The 27,832-nt window shown below is 32.8% G+C and overlaps 3 protein-coding genes across 3 annotated transcripts in view; 2 read left to right on the top strand and 1 right to left on the bottom strand.

Moving 5' to 3' along the window:
- Positions 1-12,545, top strand: part of LOC130447170 (protein bark beetle) — a 36,671-nt gene extending 24,126 nt beyond the window's left edge. Inside the window, exons 8-13 of the mRNA XM_056783862.1 lie at positions 599-951; positions 1,310-1,435; positions 3,927-4,185; positions 5,351-5,558; positions 5,940-6,193; positions 9,799-12,545. Coding sequence (XP_056639840.1) covers positions 599-951; positions 1,310-1,435; positions 3,927-4,185; positions 5,351-5,558; positions 5,940-6,193; positions 9,799-10,545 — 1,947 coding nt within the window. The 3' untranslated portion in view covers positions 10,546-12,545. The remainder of the gene's footprint in view (positions 1-598; positions 952-1,309; positions 1,436-3,926; positions 4,186-5,350; positions 5,559-5,939; positions 6,194-9,798) is intronic.
- Positions 6,189-27,267, bottom strand: LOC130447172 (ATP synthase subunit b, mitochondrial-like). The gene is made up of 3 exons (XM_056783864.1): positions 24,483-27,267; positions 8,113-8,900; positions 6,189-6,692 (listed from the first exon to the last, which is right to left on the bottom strand). The coding sequence occupies exons 2-3, from the start codon at positions 8,843-8,845 to the stop codon at positions 6,289-6,291; spliced, it is 1,137 nt and encodes a 378-aa protein (XP_056639842.1). The 5' UTR covers positions 8,846-8,900; positions 24,483-27,267; the 3' UTR covers positions 6,189-6,288.
- LOC130447173 (uncharacterized) lies at positions 15,279-24,545 on the top strand. The gene is made up of 6 exons (XM_056783865.1): positions 15,279-15,802; positions 16,127-16,187; positions 19,065-19,296; positions 19,743-19,884; positions 21,410-21,634; positions 21,863-24,545. Exons 1-6 carry the CDS (start codon positions 15,737-15,739, stop codon positions 21,935-21,937), a joined length of 801 nt encoding a protein of 266 aa, XP_056639843.1. The 5' UTR covers positions 15,279-15,736; the 3' UTR covers positions 21,938-24,545.
- Positions 27,268-27,832: the final 565 nt, after the last annotated feature.

The raw sequence follows: 27,832 nt of genomic DNA on the forward strand, positions 1-27,832 counted from the left end.
TCTATTTGTCAAAAATATGAGAGGCTTGCTTTTGGTACAACCCTCGCAATAGGACCGTAATAAAGGCGACTACAAATTTTATCACCGTAAATTGGTATTTTGGAAATAGTTTAGCTTAGAATCAAATTAAAAGCATGCTAATTTGGCGTTTTTGAGGTCGCAGAATCCATTTATCGAATATTTTGTAAGAAAAATGTCGAGTAGAGGTTCCAGAAGAAATTATCAATACCGCATTCATAAAAAGCATGATTATTGGTGACGAAACGCTTTAAAAATGAGCACAAATCAAGAATTCCTTCCAGAAAGTTTTGAGGTGTCTATCGAAGGTGAAGGCAGATAATTCATAGATTTCTCACAATAATAATGCGCCATCACATTCCAGCATGTAAAACACGAAACAAGAATTGTCGCTCGGTCAGATTTAACTCCCTGTGACTTTTTCCTCTCTTTGAATCTAAATAACTGTTTCGTGGAACGCGCCATGAATCCATTGAGGGTATGGCGTTTAATAGGTGTTAAAATGCTTGGATGTTGAATCGAGTCGAGGGCCTATTCTGAACTTGTTTTTGTTAATTCGAGTCTAATTTTTCGATTTTAGAGCAACCTAGTCGAAGAAAATCAAGGTGGTTTATATATAAAAGCGGATTCGAACGGTTTCGCGACTTCCCTTAGAGGCTACATCCACAATAACCTATTTGTCAACAATACGAATCTTCCTACTTTATACGTCGAAGGTAAATCGACTTCATACCAAGCGGTGACCATATATAGAAATTATTTCAGTAGAAACCGAGCTCAGTATCATAATAATATTGTACTGAAAGAAGTGGTATCGAACTTCACTTATAATTATTTGAAGCGGAATACCGGACTTCAAAATTTAGAAATATCCGGATTCGATGGGGGTAGTTTGAATACTTATCAAAGTACGAGTCATAACGGATTTTATAAGTAAGTATAATTTTATATATTACTATTTTCATCAAAATTTTTCGTACTACACCCTGTATATTAATACGGGATTTTCTTTTTTTTTTTCTACATGAACATATTTATACATATATATTTTGTTTATAATCTCATACGTGTATAAAATAAAGTTTGTAACTGAAATTTTTAAATCTTATCAGTGTGAGTAAGTCCGCCCCTATTTTTTATTTACATATTTTGGGATGACGTCATAACGAGCCGCCATATTGTCTAGGGGGACAAATGTTGCGTCATTTACATTAAAATTATACTGGAAACAATCAATTCTCGATGCACAAATAAAATGAAGTACTGTTCACATTAAAAATTCTTTTTGCAGTAATTTTGCTGTACAACGAGACAGTAGATCGACTATAGTAGCAGGTACTGCAGGCCAACATTACGTAGACAATATCTTCTTCGATCCGGACAATGATTACGAAATAATTGCAGTGAATCGATCGTTGTAAGTTGATCATTTTTATATAAAAAAAAATATAAATTTACATTCACTAAATTTCTGTTCTGTTCTTACTTGAAGGAGGAAGAAAAAAAAGGGTTAAAATCAAAACTAACAAATTGTTGAAATAACCCACATCTATTATAATGTATCAACTTTTGAGATATGGCAACACTGATGTAAATTTGTCAAATCTGTCATTGACATTATAAAATTTGACGTATTTAATGATGAACGTACTCTAAACGTATTGTCATACGAGGGCTATTCGAGTTTTTTACAGATATTACAAACATTGCGATGATTTTCTACGACTTTCGACGTGGATTAAATCAACAAAAATGTGCCTTTCAACTCGCTTCGACTTTTGGTGATGAAACACCATCCCAAGCCACCGTATTTAGCTAATTTTCCAAATTCAATCGGGGTCGCACTTCGCTACAGGATGAAATATCGTGAAGGTCGTTCAAAATCGGCTGTTGTGCCAGAAAACTTCGATGATGTGTGTCAAATGATATTTAAAGATCGTCATGTGACATACCGTAAGATTGAGGCATTAGTTCCACTCACATATATTCAATATTGATGAAAATTTGGCTGTCAAAAATTTGTTCTTCGCACTTCGAAACAAATTAGGCCAACGTAGAAAGGTCAATTCTAAATGGTACGTCAGAATTGGAAATTGAAACAATTTTGAACCCAGCTGTTAGAAATTCCTTCCAGTCCATCTGTATCATGACTGTAAGGTACCAGCACAAAGATTTCTTAAACCTATGACGGTTAATTAACCTCTTATCATAATTGTTAACTACAGCCACATCTTCAATAGAAGCATAAAACGACAGAAAAGAGATGAACATTTTGCTCTGTCTGGCGATGGCGATCTTGGAATTGTTTAGATATACTGAAACTTCATCACCAAGAGGTGTGTTCAAAAAAGTTTGTATGAAGGAAAAAGAATGTTTTTATTTACAAGCAACTGATTATGACTAACGAAAAACAACTACTGAAGATCAATGGGCAAAAAGCAGCCAAGATAAAGCCAATGAGTTTGCCAAACAAATCTTCAGTCCCAACCCCATCTTCAATATTGAGGCCGAAGTCAAAGAATTTCTGGAATCTCCATATCAACTAGAGCCTCCCATAGAAAAAATCACCGTTAACCAGGTCAAAAAATCAATACAGCGATTGAATCCTGGATATGACGTAATTAGTGCCAGGGAAATTTCTTGAAGACACTACATCTTATAAACCAATTAATCTATTACCAGTTATGTCAAAACTAGAAAAACTAGTGATTGAGAAAATAGAAGCCAGCAGACTAATACCTAACGACTAGTTTGGATTTGGAGGACAACAGAACAAATTCATCGAGTCACATAAAAAGTTTACCGATCTTTTGAAGATGAAGAATACTGTTCGGCTACCTCCCGCACAAACTTTTCCAAATACTAAAATCTTACCTGCAAAACATTCACTTTCAAGTCAAAATCCAAGATTAAATCACCACTTTACATCTAATCATGTCAGGAAATCCACAACCTCAACATATTCAGACGATACCCAGGACCCAACTATGGCCTCTCATATATTGGAGAAAAACTTGGAGAATGAAAGTAATCGAAAATAAATCTGTTCATGTCACCTACACCCAACGGAGAGGTTACTGTACCGACTGTAATATTAAACGGACGTCTTCTGCAGCGAAATACCTTGGAATTCATCTGGGCCGAAGACTAACCTGGAGCACACTCATACTAACCAAGAGATAGCAATTGGGTCTGAAACTCAGTGATGTTTAATAGGTCGAAGATCCCAACAACAAGCTATTAATATACAAAGTCATGCTGAAACCCATCTGGAGTTATGGTATTCAACCATGGGGCACTGCATCCAACTCAAGTAAAGCAATTTCAATCAAAAGTACTCAGAATTATTGTAAATTCTTGTGAGTTTCAAATTGAGTCAGTTAAAGAAGAAATTCGCACTTTTCCCAAAGACCTACCACCTCATTGTAAATATTAAATATTGCAATTAAAAAATTAGAAGCATATACAGAAAAGAAAGTTGTTATGAAAGACAAAAAAGACTATTTCGAGAAAGTTGATAGCTTTTTACTATTGAACACTTATTTAATGTTTTTGAAAGCTGATCCGACTAAGAAAATCAGAATGACAATGATTTCTCTATCTTCCGAGGTTCCAGGTCGGTTCTGCGCATTTTTTACCATACCAACTGTTCATATAGGAGCGGGATTGGTAAAATATTTTCAAAATTCGTCGCAGATCATTAGTTTTGAGTTCGGAATTTTTTATGGCCCTTCAAGTAAGAATAACTATATCATATTGATTTTACGTAATTTAGTTCTAGAAATATTAATTAAATTTTTTTTGTTGCATGTTGCATGAAGATTTGAATTGAACAGGTAAGAATTGAATTCAACTAATACTTCAAATGTAAACTGTAACATAATGAAGAATTTTCTTTATGTTTTCAGTTCAATTCCGATGTGGGACGTTAGAATAAATGCAGCAAACAATTATTGGGGTTTCAATACAACATTAGCGGTAAGAGGACGAATTAAGGATCAAAGCGACGATCCGAGATTACTGGAAGTAATTTTCGAACCGTTTTATATGAATAATCTAACGATTCTCGATGGAAAATGTCCTCCTGGATGGGAACTGGTTGGAGAAACGTGTTATATGTACATAGGTGCCCCGATGACTTTTTGGGAAGCTAAAGCTTTCTGCCAGGTTAGATAACCCCAATTTTTTCTATTTTATCGATAATATTAGGTTTATACCAAAACTATCGATCCTACCTACATATCACCACATTGGTGCTATTCCATATCATCCTGTGAGTGATATCCTTGAAATAAAACTTATTTTCACTTTCTGAAGCAGTCGTTTTCCGATATGTGTCCTTTTAACAGTATTTTTAATCTGAAAAAGGACCAAAAGACACTAGACTATCTAGAGGTTGATTCTTTTGTTCAATATTCTGAAGATTCTGTGATGGAACTTGCTTTTTATTCGTGAGAAACATCCAATCACCATTTCTTCTGGGTACTTCTTCTTCTTCTCCTTATTTTACATTTACAATCGTACAGTCTGAACCGCGTTTCCATTACCTAGTTCGTACGTCTTTTTGAGAAGAAAATGCAATATTTCTTCATCATTTGCCCCTTTTTTTGAGGCATTATTCAGCTTTAGTACCATCTCCTTGGTTGCGGCTGGAAATTTTGTATGATAAACACTATCTACTACCATTGCAACTAACACACGATTACACAGCTTGATGTGCTTTTCGATTGCCAAGTTATCGTCATCAAAGAACGAGGATCAACACACCAACGATTTCTGTAGAAGATAACTTAGTTGTAAAAACGCGCGTCATGATCCAGCTTAGGTATCATCTACTCAGAGGTACCTGCAGGTCTTCTTTTGTATTAGTTATTGATATTTATACTGAACACACTGCGTTTCGATTACCAAGTTATCGTCTTCAGAGAACGAAAGTTAACTTTTACCAACGGTCTCTGAAGATGATAACTTGGTTATAAGAACTAAACAATGATTCACGCACCCTATCCAAAACTTCCTCTTTCGATTCTTATTTAAGGACATTATCCAGCTTTCATACTATCTCCTCGATGGCGCCTGGAGGTCTTCCTTTGATTGACTAAGCTGGAGTTTTTGATGGCCGAGTCAATAAAGTAAAAAATCTCGTTCGAATCTATCAGCTGAGCTTCATCTGCTGATGATTTTAAGCCTAACATTGCATCTAGTTGTGTTTTTGTACATCTTAGACAAACTTCAGTGCTCATTATTCGTAGAATAAATTACAACGTTGCCAAATTTCATAATTTAAATTGTCACAATTGAATAATAGTTGTTTGTAAACTTATATTTGCAGGAAGACAATGCCTCAATGCCCTATTTGCTGGGGAATATAAACTACCTACCGCTCTACAATTTCCTGCGACGACAAGACGAATGGTATTATTATTCTGAAAAAGTTTGGGTACAACATATCGACAGAATCAACGAATGTACCATATTTGCTTACCAAACTGTTGAAATTGAAGATTGCGAAAAGAAGAGTCCTTTTATTTGTGAAATTGGTGAGTTTTTTTCAAAAGAAAGCAAAACTCTTTTGTGTATATGTGTTATAATTAAACCTCGAGGCATCGGAGCTGCCAGGTTTGACCAATAATTCCGGAAATTTCGATTTTTGACCATACCATATACGTTAAATAGTTTTCTATAAAAGTTTCATGCACTCACGCGTTGAGACAATTAGTGACTATCTGGCATCTGCCGGATTTCCTGGCTTCAATTTTTCCACTTGATTAGCTGTAGATGCCTCCGAATTCCTTTTTGGAATCTTCAGGTGATCTGTCAGATTCCCTGACTTCAATTTTTCGGCCTGGATTAACCTGTGGGTGCCTCTGATTGTTTGTTGTTTTTTGTCATTGTTCAACTGATACTAATAATTTTTTTAGATCCAAAAGTTCAGATCAGAATCCTTCCGCTAGCTGACGATATGATAACTATATCTGTGATAAGTAGTTTAGTTCTAGCAGTTATTTTAATAATAATCGTCGTTGCATGTTGGTGGACTAAATCAAAGGTTAGGAAAGCCCAAAGATTGGAAAGAAGAAACAGTATCAGGCAAAGTTTACATTCGCTTCGATCCATCGGATTGTCGCAGAGCAGTTTCGCCGATCCTGGATATAGACGTAAAGCGAATCAACAAGTAAGCAAAATTATTTTATTTCCAAACTCAAATTTTTCGAAAAATATAAATCTACATACTTAGAATTAACTGAATTTTTAATAGGCGTACAATTTTCACTTTTTATTTTTATCATCTTTACCACCTTCATCAGATTTTCCGTCTGTTGGGGGTTTCACCGGTGCCATAACTTCTTCTTTCTTCACAGAAACTATCGTTTTGGATAGTTCGCCAACCAGCATCTCGATCGAACCGTCGATAAGTTTATTTTGCATTTCGGGCGTAACTGATTTCCGTACTTCCGCTTCAACGTATTGCACCAAATTTCTTTGTTGGATTTTTCTAAAAACGTCTCCGGTGGCTACTTGATAATTCAAAATACGTTTTACATCTGCGTAAACATGCATTTGCCTTTTACGAAATTCGTCCTCGTACTGCAAAGCCACGTTTTCCCTTTTAGCTTCAACTAATAACAGTTGTCCTTCTGCTTGGTATTGGAGGTACTTTTCGTGAGCTAATTCTGTAGATAAAGAATAAAATCATTCAATTTATTAATTTTATCTAAAGTTACCGTGGTACGTAACACTAGAAATATCTAATACTAATATGATCAATCTCTATGACATATGACACATATCTATCTCTATAACATAAAGGAAATAGAGTGCGTTCGCAAAAATATTTATGGACGCGTTAGTGACACGAAATTTCATCGTGCTGCTTCGATCCATTTTCGTTTCGCGTTGAGAGATTCAATTATGACTAAGACTAACGCTGTAGATGGCGTTTTTAAAGTCGCGGCTTGATCATTTGTTAGCTGGATCCTATTCTAACAATATGTTACAGTTTTCGTTGCGAACGCATGCTTCACACGCGCGTTACGACTATGAATAAGCGACAAGTGCGGACCGCCGCGCAACATTTTTCGGTGTGGGAAGGCATTAAAAACATGGTAATTCTTCGGCGTTTACGAAATCAATTCGGTAATGAATACCTGAAAAGGTCTGCTGTATTTAAATGAACAAATGGCCGCGAAACAGTCGATAATGTACCGCATGATTGTCGAACGCGAACCAGCATTACATCAAACAACATTCGCCGCGTAAAATTCATTTTGGAGGACCGTAAGATAAATATTGGGAATTTATCATCCATGAATACACTTGTATACACCTCGTCAAAGCGAAGAAATCGAGATTCGCGGATAAGATGATGTGTACTGTATTCTGGGAAGAACGGGAAGTGCCGTACCTTGTCGCGCGTCTTACCCTGGATACCATAACAGAACTATGGAGAGGAGATATACTAGAACTTCTACCCTGCGACTACCACATGTTTGGACTACTGAAAGAGGCCGTCGGAGGTTAAAAATTCAAAACCGACGACGAGGTTGAGGAGTTTGTGCGCGAGAAATTCTTCGATGCAACAATTTCCAACGCTGTGCAAAAGCAGCGTCGAGTATAATGTTCTTTAATCTTCTACTATGAACTGACATACAAAAAATGTTCCATGGAAGGGCATAGGTTAGGAGAGCGCTTACAAAAAAGGCAAAGATTTCGAAAAGTACGAAAAAGAACGCTGCAAAATCATACGAGACGTGCGTTTGATTAATGACAATGTTCCAGTCCACGCTGCTTCGATGCTGTATACAAATGTGATTTCACATAGATTGGAAACCCTCCAGATTGTACGAGTTTCCATAAATCCAAGTGCGTCTGCTTTGACAGTTGTAGAGATGTCATATTTTATACAAATTTGACAGTAGACATCGCCGCTCGCGTCGCTGTTTATACGGACTTTGGTACAACAAGATATTGGGCCAATTCAAAAACGGGGTTACTTTCAATTCCCTATTTTGTCACGAGGAGAAGGGGTGGGGTTGGTTTCATTGCATCACTAAGTAAATATAAAATTAAATATATACTTAATTATATGAATACCTTCTTTTAGACCTTGAATTCTATCTTCTCTGCTCTTCTTCCACGCATTTTCGTAATCATCAATTTCCTTGTCCAACCATTTCGCTAGAGGTGGTCCTATGTAGTGAACAGCAGCCCAAACCATTACAGCCACAGAAAGTCCACTGTAGTAATTGTGTTCAAGGACGTAAATCTCTTTACTAACTAAATAAGTTACAGTGGTAAATAGGAATGTATAAAATCCGCAGACTCCAGTTTTAGGATAAAAGAATGTGACCCATTCTTTCGGTACAAATCCCCAAATAACTGGTCCTGGTTCTTGTCTGGTGAGAGATAATTTTTTAATAGAAGGTTCTTTTGGAGGTAGATCGTCAGAGGGAAGATCGGCAACGGCATCTTTCAATTTACTAATAGTTTCGTCTAAAGGTTGATTCGGTGGTATATTCGGTTTCTGGTCATCGTCGAGGGTTAATTTAAATCCATCGGTTAATCTCAACAAAAGTTTATTTGAATTTAATTGATCATATTCTTTTGATAATCTACTAGTTATGGCTGCTTCTTTTTCTCTTTCGGGGACTCCGCGTTCTTCATCGCTTTTGAAAAGTATTGATTCTATTTGCGGATTTTTTAGTTTTTCACTATCAGAAATTTTCACGTTTCTACCCTTACAATACGATTTTGCGATTACTAAACGTACGGTTTGAATATTCTTCGAAATAACGGGAAAATATTGTAGATATTTAATTTGCACCATTTTTCTATTTGACTGAAAAATTCGTCTTCTTTTTCTCCAATTTTTCGGCCTTTACCTTGACAAATGAAAAAATTGTAAACTAACTCTAACTACACAAATAGCAAAAAATGTATTTTCTAAATTCTTCATAAAATATTATGTAATAATGGAAATTAGAAAAACCATGAAATTAATTTGACAATATCTCTATTCACTAAATTTTTATCAAAAATAATTACATTCCAATTTTTTTATTATTGACACTGCCGCTATGTAAAACTTATTTATTTCTTCTTCTTTTTTGAATTAAGAATGCCTCTATTAGTATAAGTTTGTGTATAATGTTAGCCGAATAGGCTTTGTGGAAGAGGCCTATTAATTTCAAGAAAACGAAGAAATATTATAGTGGCGTAGATATATTTTCATTGCATTTAATTTATTATACCGGGTGGGAAATTAAGAAAGGACGTCGGCTATATCTCAGGAACGGATTATATTATAGCTACAGGGAAAACAATTATGACAAAAGAGATTCCGATAAACACGTAGAAATTATTTTAAGAGTTATAGGTCAAATACTAGTGGGTGTGTTGGAAAATATGAAATTAAAAAAGTGAAATTTTTGAAAATCTACCAAATTAAGTAGCACTTTACATACGATTATAAAATTCTGAGCATTTTTTGAACTGAACTTTTTATGAAAAACGCGTCGATTTGATGAAATAAAAATCCACAAAACTTGATTATCGTATATAAAGTGCCAAAAATGTTTGCCTTTTTAATTTTATATTTTCAAATCACCACCCTCTAGTGGTGGTCCTAAAAATTTGAAAAATAATTTTTAGGTGTTTTTCGGGGCACCTTCTGCTACAACTTTTTCCCCTGTAATATAATCCGTTTCTGAGATACAGCCGACTACCGTTCCTAGTTTTATATATCACAAATGACATAAAAAATTTACATGTTTTTTTCAGAGTACTCGATCGACGGATACTCTTACAAAGAAAATGATAACGAACGGATCAATCGACAGCATTGAAAAATCAAATTATAGTTCATCTATAGATGATAATCAATCGTACGACGTATACGAATCTCATAATCCGAATCCAACTTCGTTTTCGTTTTCCCCGACAATTGAATACCACAAATCGCCGGCTCGCTTCGAGAATCAATACGCGAAACCAACTTTCGATTTATCGTTTAGAAACGAAGGATTCCGAGACAATTCAACGTTTGCTTCGAATTCGAATTACCAATCGAGAGCTGAAAGTGTTCAAGATGATTCGACCGAAGAGAGTCCTATTATGGATAAATCCAGTGACGTAACCTCCTATCCTCCAAGTCAGTACTACAACACGGACACCCTACCGTTACATAATAAATCTGATTCGACGTTGGATATGAAACGGGGTATCGAGGAAGCTAACAAACCCTACGATTTCGGTTTGATAGAAGAATTGAAAAATAAATTTCCTCAAAAGAAACCGGCTACTCCGCCGAGAAAATATTCCCCTACTTATTCGGAAAAACTCGATAATATGACATATTCTCCGGATTTTGAGGGGAACGTTCCCCCCATGCCGAAAACTAGAGCTAAAAGTGAAGTTTTATTGGAAACTAATTTCGATTATACGCCACCAGGTGGCAGTCCTCAATTCAACCAACCTATCACTGACGCAAGTCGAAGTAGAAGTCAACCGCTAGAAACAGCGATGTGATTAAATAAAATTGTTAATTATTCACTAAACGACTTTATTCTATCGAAAATAGTACAGGTATGAGTAATATCAGTTAGATAAGGAAATTTACGACAGGTAATATTGATTTGAATAAAATTGTGTCTTAGTGTAAAAGTGCCTTTAAATTTGGATAATTAGTGAAGTTTCTGATACGTTTTTGATAAATAAATGTTCGCCAACTTTTAACCTCCATTGTATGTACGTATGGGATATCGTATACACTGCGATCCAAATGATCTATTGCATCCCCCTTCTTGCTGCTGATACTGGGGAACCCAGTGTTTCCAGCTGATCCATCAATTTGGGACGGGTTTAATTACCAGAGATCTTCGTCTTCTAGTTCAAGCGCTCCCAGGTGTAGTGCTATGGAGTTCCTCGAGATAATGTGGCTGGAGGATTCGTCGTCTATGCAACAAAACCTCCACTCTGCATTATCTGCTAAGTCCAGCGCCTTCAGGTGTTTGTTGAGGCAACAGTACCCCCATAGAACTCCTATTAGTATTCGTAGATTGTTCTTACTGAGGTTGGTACATTCAGCAGATCTTTTCTGGTTATTGTTTCCCAGAAGAGTCTTTGCCTATCTATAGGTTTTTCTAAAAATTGGTTTACCTTCTTTTCCAGTGCTTTTTCCATTGTTCTCTAGCTGATACCACATAAGGGTTCTTATCACTGCCAACTTCTTAGTTTAATTCCTTGATTTCTTGAGGTTATGAGTTTGGTTTAATGCTAAAATTTATACATATTAGTTTTAATTTTGACGGCACAAACCAAGCTTGAATTGTGATAAAAGGTGGAAAGTCACATTTTAAAATAAATATTGAAATAGTCTGGCGGTGCAGTGTTATCCTAGTCGTTGTTTATCATGTCAACAGATAATTAAACATCTCTCATCTTCATTTTAAATTTTAATAGCCGATTTTTTCCTTGCTACAGTTTTTTAAAACTAGTCGAAACTACCAGTGGTGCAACTGGCCGTAGATGAACACTGTATCATTGTTAGGAAACGCTCCAAAGGTAGAGTTATTTACAAAGAAACCAAAACACTGTTGTTAGATAACCTTCGAGGAATCCATAAGTATTTTTCTTTGAATTTTTTTATAATGAAAGATGGGCTCTCTTGGACTCCAATAATAACTGGAAGCACACCAGATCTGATCCACTAAATCCGCTAAGAAATAAATGTTTTAAACATTTAGCTCTTGGGTGGCTCAGTGGTGTAGTAATTAGAGTGGTCGGTTAGGTTAGGTTTGAGACTAAAGTCGTAGGGTACGAGAAGGCAAAATGCCTCGAAATATGCCCGGACAATAACCGTTATAGTGACATTTTGATCACCAAACACACCAATGAGCGAGCTGTATACTTTGGACTATGTGCACAAGACTGTAAATCACAGCCCCAGCGTCACAGGGGCTGTTATTTTTTCATGCTCTACTACACGATCAAACGTCCATTATACAAAATTATTATTACTATTTATAAAATTTTGATATATTCTATACTTTAATTATTTTAAGAATAGTTGAATCATTTTTCTTACGAAATTCGATGCATGTCTGATCTCGCGATAATAAGACAATATTGCCAAGCCAAGTTAAGGCTCCATTAAGAACCATGGTTAATGGGGTATGGGGTTTTCTAGACGCACTTAATGGATCTAAACATTTAAATCTTCCCACTATTTTCAGTTATACAGAGAGATGCCTTAATATTATTACGTATATTGGATAGACCAATCGAACGTTAATTGGGGCGTTTAGTTTTTAATTTTTTGTAATGTGATTATTGATAAGCATCGTATTTTCGTGAAAATTACTTCATATAAGTAACCATTGAAAATTTTGTTATATTTTTTTTAGAACTGTATATATTTTTGTTACTATGTAGACTGTACAATCGGGTCTTGTATTGTTTTTTGGAATTTTGTAAATATTTTGTAAGCAGATCTCAAATAATGTAAAATAAATATTTTATACGAATTATTTTAGTTTCAATTACTTTTTTTATACGAGGTGTGATCAAAAAGAAACAGTGATTCGACGTTTAAGTATATAAGGTAGGTGTATGTGTACGTTAACAAGATCCCTCTATAAAATCTTCTAACTAGGCATATTCCCAGCATAGGTTGGTAATATGTATTCTCCATTCTTAGTAACAAAAAAATGGTTCTTCATGATTTATAACAACTCAAACGCAAATAAAACAAAAATTATATAACTCTAAAAATAACATTTTCAAAACGAACCTAAACATTTTTTGGTTCCTTTAAAGGAAAGTGGAAATTTTTTTTAAACTGTAACCGGATCTTATTATGAACAGTCTGGAAAAACAAACTCAATTTTATCATTTTTGGTAAGACGCATTTTATGTGAACAAACTGTGCACAACTTCATATCTTTTTGTTAATCTTCATCGCGAAGTTAACAGTACCAAGAGTCTTTATTCTTCAGTGATTGTTTGGTCTACACTAAATTTTCTCTTTTTGGCTTTTCTATTTTTTTTTTCTCGTAGAAAACATATCTTAATCTTAATCTTAACCACCAAGGTTGTGCTGTTGATGACCTTTTTTCTATTTTTTTTCTTCATTTGTTCCTTATAGGGCGTTTCTAACATCTTTGTAGAACTTATATTATGTTTTTTTTCTACCTTTTCTGTCCTATTTCCTTCTCATTGTCGTCCTGTTGTTTTGTAAAATCTTCCTTACTTTTTTTGTTATCCGACTGTGCCTTTTGTTCTAGGATTCCTTATTGAGCTTCATCTTCTTCCTTGTTGTTAATTTTTTCCTCCTTACCTTCCATTTGCCTTTCTTCATCTGATGTAAAAGTTTCAGGTAACGTGTCACTATACAAAGTTATGTTATCGTATGCTCTGTCATTATCGCTAAATAATGAAGCCCCCATTTTCTTGATTTTTCGTTTTTGTTGTTTTGGTAGTTTTCCTAGCTTTGGAGGTTTATTTTCCTTCCTAGGTCCTTCCCTTACATGATCATAGAGTTTCGCATTAGAAATTAGTTTTTACTCCACCCTCGTACATAAATAAATAGACTATAATATACAGGGTGTCCCACGACGAGTTAAAACTATCGGTAGGTATATGGCAAAATTCTTATAGTAAAATCATAGAAATTCCTAGTTTTGGGTTTTTAGATACGATCTGTTCAACTAATCTTCAAAGATGGCCAACTTCCGGTTCTACTAGAAATAGACTGTAGCTTTGTTATTTTAAACAGAATCCTGTATATTAATACATTTTTGAAATCTACGTAAAATTTTAGTATACTTCTATCTAAAAACTTTTTCCGAAAAAAGCATACTTTTTGAATTATTGATTTTTATGAAAAAAATTTAACCGTTGCAGACCCTTATAAATTATTTTGTTACAAAGATACCCTTAAAGATATGAAAATGGTTTCTGTTCGGTTGCTTTTAGCAAGGTCAGACGTATTTGAATCTATGTTGAAAAATTTTTCATTCTATACAGGATTTGTATAAAATAGGATAACGGTAAGGCTTAGGTATAGGAAAGTATACATGAATTTGCCTTATTTTTTACCACTGAATGCTTTAAAATAAAAAAAAACGGGTTGAGAAAAAAATAAAGAAATTTGATATTTATGAAGTTAAACTTTCAACACTTTTTATACACACCATGCATAAATTGAATTATTTTTCAACATAGATCCAAATACAATTACCTTGCTAAAAGCAACCGAACAGAAACCATTTTCATATCTTTAAGGGTATCTTTGTAAAAAGAAATTAATAACTCAAAAAATATGCATTTTTCGAAAATAGTTTCCAGACAAAAGTATACCAAAATTATACGTAGATTTCAAAAATGTATTAATATACAGGGCGTTCCATTTAAAATAACAAAGTTACAGTCTGTCAGCTTTGAAAAGATTTTAATTAAAAAAATCGTATCCGAAAACCCAAAAGAAAGAAATTTTCATGCTTTTACTATAAATATTTTGCCATATGCAGATAGTTTTAACTCGTCGTGGGACACCCTGTATAGATAACAAATCAAATAATAATTGAGTTTAAATTTTTTTTCAACAGTAGAAAATAATTTGTCTAGCACCCTGTATAACTGTGTATAGTGAAATAACTAGTACAAAGTAGAAAAGGAAATAATTTGTTCAATTTGAGACTGTGTGGAAAATATAAACAAAAAAATTATCGGTTGAAATTTTTTTGTTTGGATTAAGTCAAATAAATATAAAACTGAAGTAAATTTGAAATTGTAATGTATAGACACTTTTGAAGTTCAGGGTTACACCCGCTTAATCACACTATATTTGCATATTTAAATCTAATATACGCTGATGACATAACATTAAAAAAACCTCGTATATATAAAATTCAATTATCTTGAACTTTATCATCGAAAAGTATTAATTCACTACCAGCTGTTTTTGTATATTTAAATTCATCTAGTTTATAAATAAAACGAGATAATAACCACAAACGCTCAAATGCGATTATGATTTACCTTTGACTTGACCTTTTCGACAAGCACCCTGTACAAAAACAATAATTTGTTTTCACGTACGTGCATACGTAAGTGCTACGCGATACGGCTAGTAGTTATGCAACTGTTTGAAGTGAGATAGCGATTCCCTAGGTGGGCGAGAATGAATACATAACAGACGTATAGGGGCCAATCACAGACGGCATGGGACTTACCTCCTTTGTCATCAATGGGATGCGGACGAGTCCATCGTTAGATTACAAGGGGTGAAGATCTTTCGATAATGTACAATAATTAACACTGTTGATATATAAACAGCGTATTTTGTGGTAAATCTTATTTAAACAGATGAATAAATATATAAAATAAACATTTTTGTTAGTGTGTAATAACGAAGTGAATTATTTTTCGTTTTTAAATTAAACGACTTCACCCTAGTAGTATTAATTGGATGTTCCATAGTGTAGTTCAGCTGACATCGTGTAGTGAGTTCCGAGTAAGAGTAGTAGAACAGCCGGTGTGGGAATAGATACATCGTCAAATTCGTGTACCAACCGGTTGGTAAAAAAAAATATTTTCTCAAAATTAATCAAGTTTATACCATGAACAAGTGAATTTGTAATAAATTTCAGTGAAACTCGTTTATAAAACATAATTCAAAGTGGCGGAATATACGGGATCTCGAACTCGAAAAGAAAATATGCTAAAATTTCTTACGCATAAACTAAGAACTCATTCTATTAGTGAAGATAATTACGTTGGAAAGGTTTGTATATTCTATTTACATATATTACATAGTATTTTTTTTAACCTCGTTGAAGGTCATCGTAAGTAAAAAATGGCTGCTGTGTTGCTTCGAGAACAAAGGAAATTTAATTTTTCGGTTGTAGCTTTAGTATTTGCGTTAAATTTAACAAATTTATTATAATATCATCGTAACGTGTGTATATCTTATATAATTATGTTATATACGAGTCGAATTCTAAATAATTATCCAATAATAAAATTTGTCAATTTCAAATTTGCCGGTGGTTACTCAATGAACAATCAATGTCAGTTTTGTTTTCTATTTAGTTCTTTTTAATTATAGGTCGATGAAGACCACGATTCAGGTACGGAATCCGATGAAGAAATTGATGAACCAGAGCTGGGTAAGCTTAGCTCTTTATTATTATAATTTATTACTCAGCGTAAATATTTATCTCTAATCTAATTTCAACCTTAGAAGTGAGCCATAATTTCCGGGAATGTTTTTCTATAGTCTAGATGGTAATTCTGAAATTTTTATATACAGGGTGTGATAATTGTCGGTAATTCCGTAATTTATTGATAGGCGACGAGAAACTTTTTATTTTTACACCATGTACAATTGAATTTCTTTTATAATCCTAGTTTATACGATATGCACTTTTACTAAATTATATAGGGTGTTTGTAAAGATATCATTTTTATATTGAAATAAAGTTAATTATCTAAAAATCATCCCCCACCCCCTATCGACTTGAGGTTGTGGGGAGTAATAAAGAAAAGTGTTCTGAAAACAAAAAAAAATATTCCAGCCGTCGGTCATCCCTTGTTAAAAGAATAGAGAGGGTTAAAGAATAAAAATTTGACGTTTCCGGAATTAAGTGTGTTAACAAATTATAAAGTTTATTCGAAATTATATAAACAAAAAATACAGCTAAATAGTGAAAATAATATGTGAAAAATATATGAAATTAATTCAGTGGAATTATGAACAATTGTAATTGTTAATTGACGTAACCATGTTAATACAACAAGGAAAGGTGTTGTATGAGTAAAACCTAACCTAACTTAAAAACAATGACCGACGGCTAATTCCACCTTCCATATATTGTAATTACCTCCCTCTAACACCCCCACGACCCCAAGTCGATAGGGGGCTTTTGAATGTTTTTTATGAAAAAAAAAAAGTGTTTTTGTTAAAAATTGTTTGCAAATAAATGCGCCTAAAACATGTTAAAATCAGTCAAGTAAGAAAATTGATGATTACAAATTATTTTTTACCAAATTGGTGCCCATTAATATTCAATTAAAAGTGAAAAAATAATATCTAAATATTTAATTGAAAATCGCAAAAATTTCAACTTCATAAGAAAACAATTCTCATTGGTTTTCAGTTGTTACGTCATAGGTTTAATAAAAATTGAGCAGTTGTCTGCTTGATGATCACGAGGTTATCGTTGCAGGCAACGTAGCGCGTTCTGTTATAATACAGTTTTTTATTAGTTACGTATGAATAAAAAAATTTTTCTATATATAAAAAAAACTATCAGGTATATTAGTCGTGGTATTTTTACATCCTGGCACAAAACACGATCGAAGTTTAATAATAACGCTTATTTTAGAATAACTGCCATTTCTAATTTGTATCATATATTCAGTGTCTATTTTATACATAAGGCATCACGCAATACTGCGACCTTACTGAAATGTTTAAACTACCTACAAATTTTTTGAATTTTCAATAATTTTGATTTAATCAAAGATCTATTGATCTAAACTTAGAAATGAATGCGCAGAACTAGTTAGTAAACTTAAAACAAATATCAAATGCTCTAGATAAAGTTCAGAAAGACGACTGTACAGAAATATGACTTGATTACCTTCTTTGAGGAAAATGGAAATCGCTTCGACTCTGATAGAAATTACTTAAGTAATAAGATTAAGATGTCACTAAAGTTAGCGAATCAATATGACAGAGAGAAAAAACAATAAGCGGAAAGTTAAGTGCTAATTAAATGAGCAAGTCGTTGAGAAATTTCTTTAGAAAATGATCCACGAGCGGTAGATTCTGTGACGGTGATTATTCCAGAAAACATTGCGTAAATTAGTGGAAGAAGATGGACGCAACCAGTCACTAAAAGCAAAACAAAAGAATTTAAGGAATCAAATATAACCATGAACGCTGGCTATTATTCTGGCTTACTAAGACAGTTACGTCAAAAAATTATGGAAAAAAGTCGCGGCTAAATCAACTGAGGTGTGCGCTTGCTCCAAGACAATGCTCCAGTTCGCACTGTTTCGTTTTCCAAGACTGCTGTACATTAATGTGGGGTCAGATCATCCACCGTATAGGCCTGATCTGGCCTTTTGTGACTATTTTTTGTTCGCAAAGCTGAAGACAGAGTTAAAGGGGTAAAATAATTAACAGCGACGATGAAATTAATCAGGCAGTGACTAAAGATGCGTCATATTTTCGCTCGTGTACGTTCAGTATTATTAAGAAATTTTTCTCTCGCATTTGTAATTTCACCTACTTGATAATAATTGCTTAAGCTAAGTAATATTTATCATAGTTTCCATTTTATTTATTTATATTCGCATTTAACGCCCCAGTGAACGGTAATTTGTAATAATTTTTTACACACTTTCTAATTCGTATTAACTAACTTCGCGGATCGATTAATGGATGATAGTTGTGTTTGGTAATGGGGCACCGATAAAACTTTTGCATGAGTATGAACCAATTTTCGAATCTCTTTTTCCATTCCGATTGAGGTACATAGGCTCCAAAATATGTGATTTGAATGCGTCAATCGCTTCTTCAGGTGTAGATAAACTTTGACCTCGCAATTTATCATTGATCTGCGAGGATAAGAAGAAATCATTAGGTGCCAAACGTCGGATGAACTATCAATTCGAAGTTTGAACTGTTCAAAAACGTTTTAGTTCGAATTGATATGTGATAGCTCGTGGTGGAGAATGATTCGTCATCTGCGATTGGTATCTCTGATTTTTTTAGTCACTTTTAGCAAACAAATGCTGCTGTACCATTCGAGGTAGTACAACACAGATTGATGCCTGCATGGCGTAGAATGTAATGCGAGAATTGTTCCTCACACTCCAAGTTCGTTTCTGGCTATTCGCCTATGCTTTCCAATGTCGTTTAAGACTATTCAATATACTGCCATCTTTGCGGTTAGTTCTTTCAATTATACAATTGCCAAATGCTACAAATTCTTGTAGTATGGTGCTTTCTGTTTCTGAAGAAAATATCATTACAGGTACTTGCTCCGATCGAGTATGTAACGTATCACCAACAGATACCGGATGTTCGATGGAAAGTCCCGCTCCCGATCAACACGACGCTCATAGTTCAGAAGAAGAATTGGAAGTTATCAATAGCAATAGCAAAATGCGGCGATCAATGGCGCCTCCTAGACCCTTGAGGTCGTCTTCCGTGTGTTTGGCGGAAAAAAGAAAATGGTCACAAATAGGAGACACGCAAAATCGAAGGTATTTAAAAACAAAACCATAAGATTAGATCTTACGATTATACAGTGGTTGTAGCTTAATTAAACTGTAAAATTATTCCTGTAAAAAAACGGTAGTAAAAGTTACGTAAATATTATACTAAAAGGCCCTCGTTCTATAGAAATATTTGTACTTAGAAAAAATTAATAAAATCCGAGTCGTTGTACTTAAAGATTGTTGAATAAAAGTTCGCGGGTACTACGATTGCTTAATGCTTATCAAAAGCTCGCTTTCATAAAATTCGAAACGATAATTGATCATTATAATGCTGATTTGCTGACAAGTATTTGGATGTTTTTTGGTTTTAAAAAAGTCACTCCTTTCATCGATTTGGAATATATAAAGCTCCCTCTGCAGACAATCGACGATGTATTAATTTGAAATAGTAAAAACACTTTCCTAGAAATGTATTTTCCAATATTTTTCAGGTATACACCTGAAAATGAAGAAAATATGTCTCATTATAGTAATTTATCACCATCTCCATGTTCGCCATATCAACTCAAACGTTGTAGCTGCTCCGAAGACGGCGCCCACCCTATTGAACATTCGGGTTCATCTGACGATGAGGTGAGCCTAAAATTCGATAGGAATCACAAAAACATTCTATTTCAGATATATATAACCTGTACTTTCATTATTCGAACTCTAAATATGCGTCATTTTTTACGGTATGTCCAAAAAAAGCATCGAGGTTTTAGTTCAACGTAATATTTTGACCTAATTTTTTGTTTTGTTTCCTTCACCTCTTTTTCCTGTTATTATACAACAAAAAATAATCAAAGGGATTAAAATTTGTACATCTAGTCTTCTGCTACACATTACAGCCAAACTTATGGCTTTTGGCATAACAAAATATCTCCTGTTACTTAATGGTTTGAAATACTCATAAACTTTCTGTAATTATTGAAAATAATCAGAAACCTAATATTAATTGTGAATAAGATTCTATATCTGCCTGGATAAGAATCATAATAAAAACCCTTTAGTTTAACGTTTTCCATGTCGCAGAATCCATTTATCGAAGTTTTAGATGACAGTTTTATCAATAATTGGATTGGTTGTTTTCCGGTTTGGTTTTTTGAACTAGATTTATGTATTATAAGAAGATCTTATTTCTGACTAATTAATTGATTAAGATAACTGAACCTGTGCTAAAGTAATTCGAACCCAATTGAAACTAGAGTAAACCTAAACTTATTGAAACAAAAGTAAACCTATAGTAATCTAATCAAAGATAAAGCAACCCTATCTTAATCGATGCCAAAGTAAACCTAGCCCAACGTATTTTAAGCGAAGTCAAAGTATTGTAAACCTAACTTAATTGAAGCTAAAGTTAATATAACCTAACGTAACCTAATCTAAGTCAAAGTAAACCTAACCTAATCAAAGCCAGAGTCAACCTAACTCGATCGGATCCAACGTAAACCTAACCTAATGTAAACTAATCGAAGCCAAAATCAAACAACATAACTTTATCGAAGCCAATGTAAACTTAACCTAATCGAAGCCAACGTAAACCTAACCTAACGTAAACTAATCGAAGTCAAAGTAAAGTAAACCTAACCTAATTGAAACCAAATCAAATCTAACCTAACGTAATATAATCGATGCCAAAATAAACTTAATCGAAGTTATAGTAAACTTAATTACAGCTAACATAAGCTGAAATATACCTAACCGAACCTAAAAATGGATAACATCCATAGACATTTCCTAAATCGAATGTAAATAAAACTTGAATAAATAAAAACGCGAGTAACAATTATTTTTGACCTCATTTTTACTTTTCTCTCCAATGTTAATCCAGATCCCCCCACAACAAAACTTTTCATTAAATTTATAAATTCAGTCAGATGTCAACTCATTCTATTATTGGCAAAACCGGTTTTCATTATGATTATCAATCGAAAAATACAGAAACGTAATCCATATACTTTGAGACTCATTTGCGATCAGATAATTATGGAATTTAACATATTTTCAACACAAAACCAAAATCCCGCTGCTATTTTTGGACGCCTTGTATATCAACAATCAATAATTGTCCGTTTCCGGTTATAATTTATTAGAATTGTCGGTTGATATTTCCCAGGTTCACCAATTCTTGAACACTTGGACCACCCCTGTACAATTTCGAACATCCCCTCCGCTGGAAGCTGTTAAACCCGAACGAAGATCAATCGTTCTAAGTAAGGGTCGTTCGACGAGCCCACCCGCTAAGCTACTACACTACGAAGATTCCCCAAGAAAAAGAACCAAACATATGAAACATGCACATATCCAAAGGCCCTACCTCGATTTCGAAAAAATGCAACAGGTAAGTTTCCTTTTGATAACCAAGGAGGTAAACCAAAACCAATCTTATCGGGGCTAAGACTCTCCATGCTATCCTGGGATGGTCCTCTTTCTAAAAATATATTTTACCCTATATGTATGATTGAAATAGCACCCCCCTTTTTGACGTTTGCTTACCGGAAGATCCCCACAAATTTTTTAATTGTAATAATTAAAAATAATTTTGTAATAAATATGTTTTATTTTATAGATGAAGACGAGGTCTGTGACAGCATGGCGTCATACAACCGATCATACCGGCGAATTATCAGTGTTTTGTTGGTGAGATCAACTTCAAGGGCGATCTAAATCGCCCTGTGATTCAGCCGAATACTCTTTAGAGGTCGACAATGTTCCATCTTGTTCACGACCCGATACAACTTCATAGTTTATTGGATAAATTTAACCGTACTAAAACTACTAACAGACCCACGGGTTTTTCTATAGGGTAACTTATCGAAAGTTTACGTGTCGAATAGGGTGGAATAGATATACAGTGAGACGTCGAAACAGTTTTAGTATTAAGAATTAACGTTCAAATAAAAAATTTTTTTAAGGAGAGGAAGGCGGAAAAACATCAGAAAAGTAGGTTGAACGGGTACAAATATCTAGATCTCTTATAAAACGAATTTGATTTAACATTTTTTGAAAAAATAAAAAAAAGATAAATCATTAATTGTGAAAATAAATTTGAAGGATGTCAAGTATAATGATAAAAATCATATTTCGGCCAATAATTTTCCATTCTTTATGTCATTTCTGTCATATCACCAATAATTACACAGAAAATCCCTGAAGATGTTGACTTTTGTTATTGAAACGTGCATCACACTGTACTCGTGGGGATTGGTATAATGATGAATATCTCAAAGTTACTTTGTTATTTATCTCATATGTCGCTTATATAATCGTTTGTAACATAATCGCCGATTTTTGGTTTCTTGCAAGAGCCAAAAAAATCGTTATACAGGGGATAACGAATATGCCCAAAAACTATTATGTTCAATGTTACCATGTTGGTAGGCAGACATTTCCAAACTAGCTCTTATGACTTTGGAGTTATGAGCTCTAATGGTTGCTTGGGTATCGGATAACATAAATAATATGTTTCTGCTTGAAAAATACTTTTTGTTTTACCTAATGTTTCAGAATATTTGATTACAGACTTTAGTCTCAAAGTAACCCCATAAGACACAGTCCATTGGATTCGTATCCGGACTTCATGGTGGCTAGAGGATGTATTTTCTTCGAGATATCACTTTGTTAAGAAAATATTGACAGAAAATAGTATTAGAGGTAGGAGCAGTTGCTCCATTTTATTAAAACCAGGTCCGAGTATTGAAGTTTGCAAAATTCTGCAACTCAATATCAACATACTGGTTTAAAGTAACTTTCTTGGTTATGTAAGATTCTTTGATGTTTGCGTTATCGATTTACGATACTACAGTAGAAACAATTTTGCCTGTTGATGTGGAAGTAAGCCTCATCATTGTTAAATGAAGTAAAATGCATTTACGAGTTTTTGTCTACTAGTAGAGTCATTTTTTTTCTATAACCTTAATCTGGAGTGTTTAATGCTCTGGATAGTTTACGAAAATACTTGGTAGTATTTTCCGTAACGGATTATTTCTCTACGTCGATGTTTTCTTAGGTTCAGTTCAGGTTTTATTCTTTTACTACATTCAAGTGAAACACCCCATGGCGACTGATTTCTTAAAGACCGTTGGGGCTTGGAAATTTCAAAAGACTTATGGGACAAGAAAAGTAAAATCCAAAAAACCTTGTAAGGAGAAAGGAATTAGGATAATAGGCCATCAATGCCTGGATTGCTCTTGATATTTTTGAAAATTTGGAAGTTCTTTATTTGGAAACATTTTAGAAAATGTAAAAAATTATATCAAGAGCTGCTACTGGTTTTGAGCGTTTAATAGAGATGGATTTTGATAGTACTGACGTAAATGACTCAAATGTGTAACTCTAACTTTGGTAGTTTGTAAGATAGAGAATAGGAAATAGTACAGAAAAAAATGTTTGATTGGAATATTTTTATGGGATATCCTGTATAAAATTGGAACGTTGTATAGAAGATATTAACATTCTTCAAATTTTTTTCACGAAATTTTTTCAAAGTTTATATAATATAGTTTTGTAAAAAGTTTTAGAAAATTTTGTAATGACTGATAATGTAAATATAAAATTTTTAAAAAAAATCGACTTTTTCATAATAACAAGATTCAATAAGGGTTCATATTAACGATCTCAATCGATTAATTATACTAATAATATATGTATTTAAATAATATGAATTTGTTCATCAAATCAGAATTTTTTTTGAAACTTGGCAACGTCGTAAATTTTTCCTTAAGTAAAAGGTTGATACTTTAATTGCCATTTTATAAATTAAAGGGACATCTAAGGGTAAAAATGTTAACTTGAGAGTATGAATAATATTTTATTTTTTCTTGATGAATTGTCTTAATTTTAGGTTCCTTTTAATAGAAAATTAGTTTCAAAAAAAGTGTCAATTTTTACCTGTTTTCTGAAACTTGTTTTCTATCAAAAGAAACTTCAAATTATAACGATTTATCAAAAAAAAATTATCTAAGGAGTGAAAAATTGAAGAAAAATCTTATTTTTTAACATCTATTATTTCATGATCCTTCCAAGGTGTTTAACAAGTTCAATATTTTATGAGTTTGTTCATCTTTTGAATTTTAAATGTTTTTTTTCCTCATATATATTTGAAAATTCGAAAATTTAGTTTTTTTTTGCGTTTTACTTTTTTTATCTTATTTCTAGTATTAATTCTATTAACTATATCTAATACTTACCTAGCACTTTCAAGAACTTTCATAAATCATTTTCACTATTCACTTATATAGAAAAGACAGACCGAAAACAAATACAAAAAAATTACATACTTTCCTCCATGTTTGTTCACTACTAGCTCGCAATAGATTGTTTTTGACAGAAGTACTACTTCTTTTTTTACCTTTTTGGCCTCTTTCTTAACGGTACTTGAGCGCAAAAGAAATCGAAATGAAATTGACATAATTACTATTTATTAGTTTAGTTGTTCGGCACCTACTTTTGAAGTACTTCACCAACAATGAAATTATTGGATTGATCAGTTGTACCAACTGTTACTACGTATATAAAACAAACCGAAATAAAATTTAAATTTGAAAAAAATATCCACTTTCCTCCATATTTGTTCATAACTGTTTGATAGAATCACTTCTTCATGGTTTAGTTTTTTGGCCTCTACCTTAATAATACTCAAGTACAAAAGAAATTGAAATGAAATTTATTGATTTGTACCAATACGTAGATAAAACCAACTGAAATCAAATTTAAACTCGAAAAAACTATCCACTTTCCTCCATTTGTTCATAACTGTTTGACAGAATTACTTCTTCTTGGTTTAGATTTTTGGCCTTTACCTTAATAGTACTTGAGCACAAAAGAAATTGAAATGGAATTTATTGTTGTACCAATCGTAACATACGTAGATAAAACAGACCTAAATTAAATTTAAACTTGAGAAGACTTCTTTACTTCTCGGTCGCCATTTTGAAGTAGATCAGCTGTTTTCTTAGCCATTCAAATAGGCAATATTTGAATTTGACGGAATTACTGCTTGGTTGAATTTTTGGCCTTTATCACCAACAGTATCCAACCAGATATGACATTCAAAAAAATTGTAACGGATTCATCAGTTATACCAATGGTTAAAAATAAAATTAATTTAGTTGATTTCAAATTTGGTTGGAAATATTTGTTTTATACGAAAATGGAGTTCATATTATAATTTCTATGGTAGTAAACGATAAAACTATCTCAAATTAATAGATCACCGTTTATCGAAATTATTTTTATAATTGATAATTGAATACATAATTCTGATTTGATCAACATACGTTGATTATAATATAACTAACAAAAAAAACTCATTATTGAAACTTGTTATTTTGTCTTTTAAAGTCGATTAAATTTAACGATTAAACGTACTTGTAGGTTGTTTAAATCTCTATTGTAAATAATTTTCTTTTTATCAAATCCTGGTTGTATTACAGGTAATAATAAAAGTTGATTTTTATCGGAATGGATGTTTAAAAAAAATTTGGTCACAAATTCTGATTCGTGACTATAAATTTAAGCAATAACTTTTTTTTAAAAAAATTATATCCACTGGATATTTCGAGTTGATTCTAATATTTTTTTTAGTAATTTTCATTGCTAATTTAATTTATTAATAAAAGTTAAAAATAATACCTGTTTGTTCAATAAGTTTTCGTCATTCGATTAAAAATTCAAGGCCATTTCTCTTACCAAAAAATACTCTTTGGTAAATAGCATGATTTTACATCATATAAACTCGTTAATTTAACGTTTTAGATGTCATACAATCCATTTATCAAAATCCCATATGTTGCAAATTAGTACTTCCAATTTTGCCAGTAATTGGAATGATTTTCTGTTCGGTTTTTCGAATTGGCTTCATAAATCACTCCATATAAATATCAGCAATTTCCGGCTAATCAGCCTATTAAGATAATCTAAGCTAGACGAACCCTCACTCAACGTAACCCAAAGTTAAACTAACCAAATTAAAGCTAAAGCAAACCTAAAGTAAGTTAAGGTTAACCTAACCTGATCGAAGCTAAAGTAAACCTAACCTAAGAGGAGCTAAACCTAACCTGACCTAATAGAAACTAAAGTTAACCTAGTCTAATCGAAGATAAGGTAAATCTAACCTAAGCTAAAGTATACCTAACTTTTCTTCAGCTTTTTTACTTCTTAGACCTTTTTATATGTTTTTTTGTGATAATTTGTCTTTATTTTAGGTCTTTTTTCTATGAAAATCAATTTAAAATAACATGTAAAAAGTGATTTTCATAGAAAAAAGACAAATCAAGTCAAATTATCACGGAAAAGTATACCTAATCTAATCTAAGCTAAAGTATACCTAACCTAACCAACCAAACCAGAAAATGGATCCCTTCCTCAGTCTGCTTAACAACATCAAGAGTCAGTTCCCAATTCGAAATTAAGTAAAAGTTGAAAAAAAAACGCGAACAACAATTATTTTTGCCTTTTTTTACTGTACGTGGTTTTCCTTTTGAACCAAACCCTTCTCTCGTTAAAATAAACTCCTCAAAATAAAAACCTTCGTTTAATTTATAAATCAAATTCAGTAAAATCGAACCGGAAGTTAATCCATCTCGAAAACGCTAAATTAACGTGTTTTATTATGATTCTAAAACTTCCGTATGGATTGAAATAAAAATGGATTTTCGAAATATTTCTATAAATTTGAGTACGTGCTATTCTCGGACAAATCTCATAGCGTCATCTCTTATTGAACAACGAAACTTATTGAGCAATCGGTTATAAAGATTCCTATTTTTTTTTTGGTTTTTTCTATTCGTCCGTGAGAAAACGTATCTGAAGAAAAAATTCTTATCGAAGCTATTAGAAACCGTTTTTATATAGAATCGTCGAAAATTCCAAAAAAAAAATAATTATCAAATTAAAAAAAAAGAAAAGAAATTGGAAAGTATTTTCGACAATTGTGAAACAAATGACTTAAATATTTTTTTACAAATCTTGTACTTTTGTGAATATTATATATATATATATATATATATATATATATATATATATATATATATATATATATATATATATATATATATGAAATGGTAGATCTCGGTGTTTTTAAAATAGATTTAGTTCACTATAACAATCTCGGGGGCTGAACGAATCGTGGAAATAAATTTCCAAATTAGTTAATACGATTTACAATGGACAAAATAACACTATTATCAAGTCGAATATTTGAATCACTATTGATCAATATTTCCTGAAGGAATTACTTCATCTTGTCTCGTCCTTTATTATTTCCCAGTCCGTGACAACCTCAAAACTACCCTAAATAGTTGAAATAACTCGTTAGATGCTCTTATAATGTTACAACATAATCAAAATGAGTGTGAAAATTATTTGTAAAATCGTTTATCATGTACGTAGATGAAATATAACGTAGAAGAGTCCCGAGAAACAAATTTTGATATTATCTAAAGTGTGAAACGTCAAAAATGACATATTTGGTCAAAACGAAGATATATTCTGAATTCTGAAGATTACTCAGAAGTTAAATGAACCAAACTGGTCATCA

Source organism: Diorhabda sublineata, chromosome 7, assembly GCF_026230105.1.
Source record: "Diorhabda sublineata isolate icDioSubl1.1 chromosome 7, icDioSubl1.1, whole genome shotgun sequence".
In the NCBI taxonomy this organism is placed as follows: domain Eukaryota; kingdom Metazoa; phylum Arthropoda; class Insecta; order Coleoptera; family Chrysomelidae; genus Diorhabda; species Diorhabda sublineata.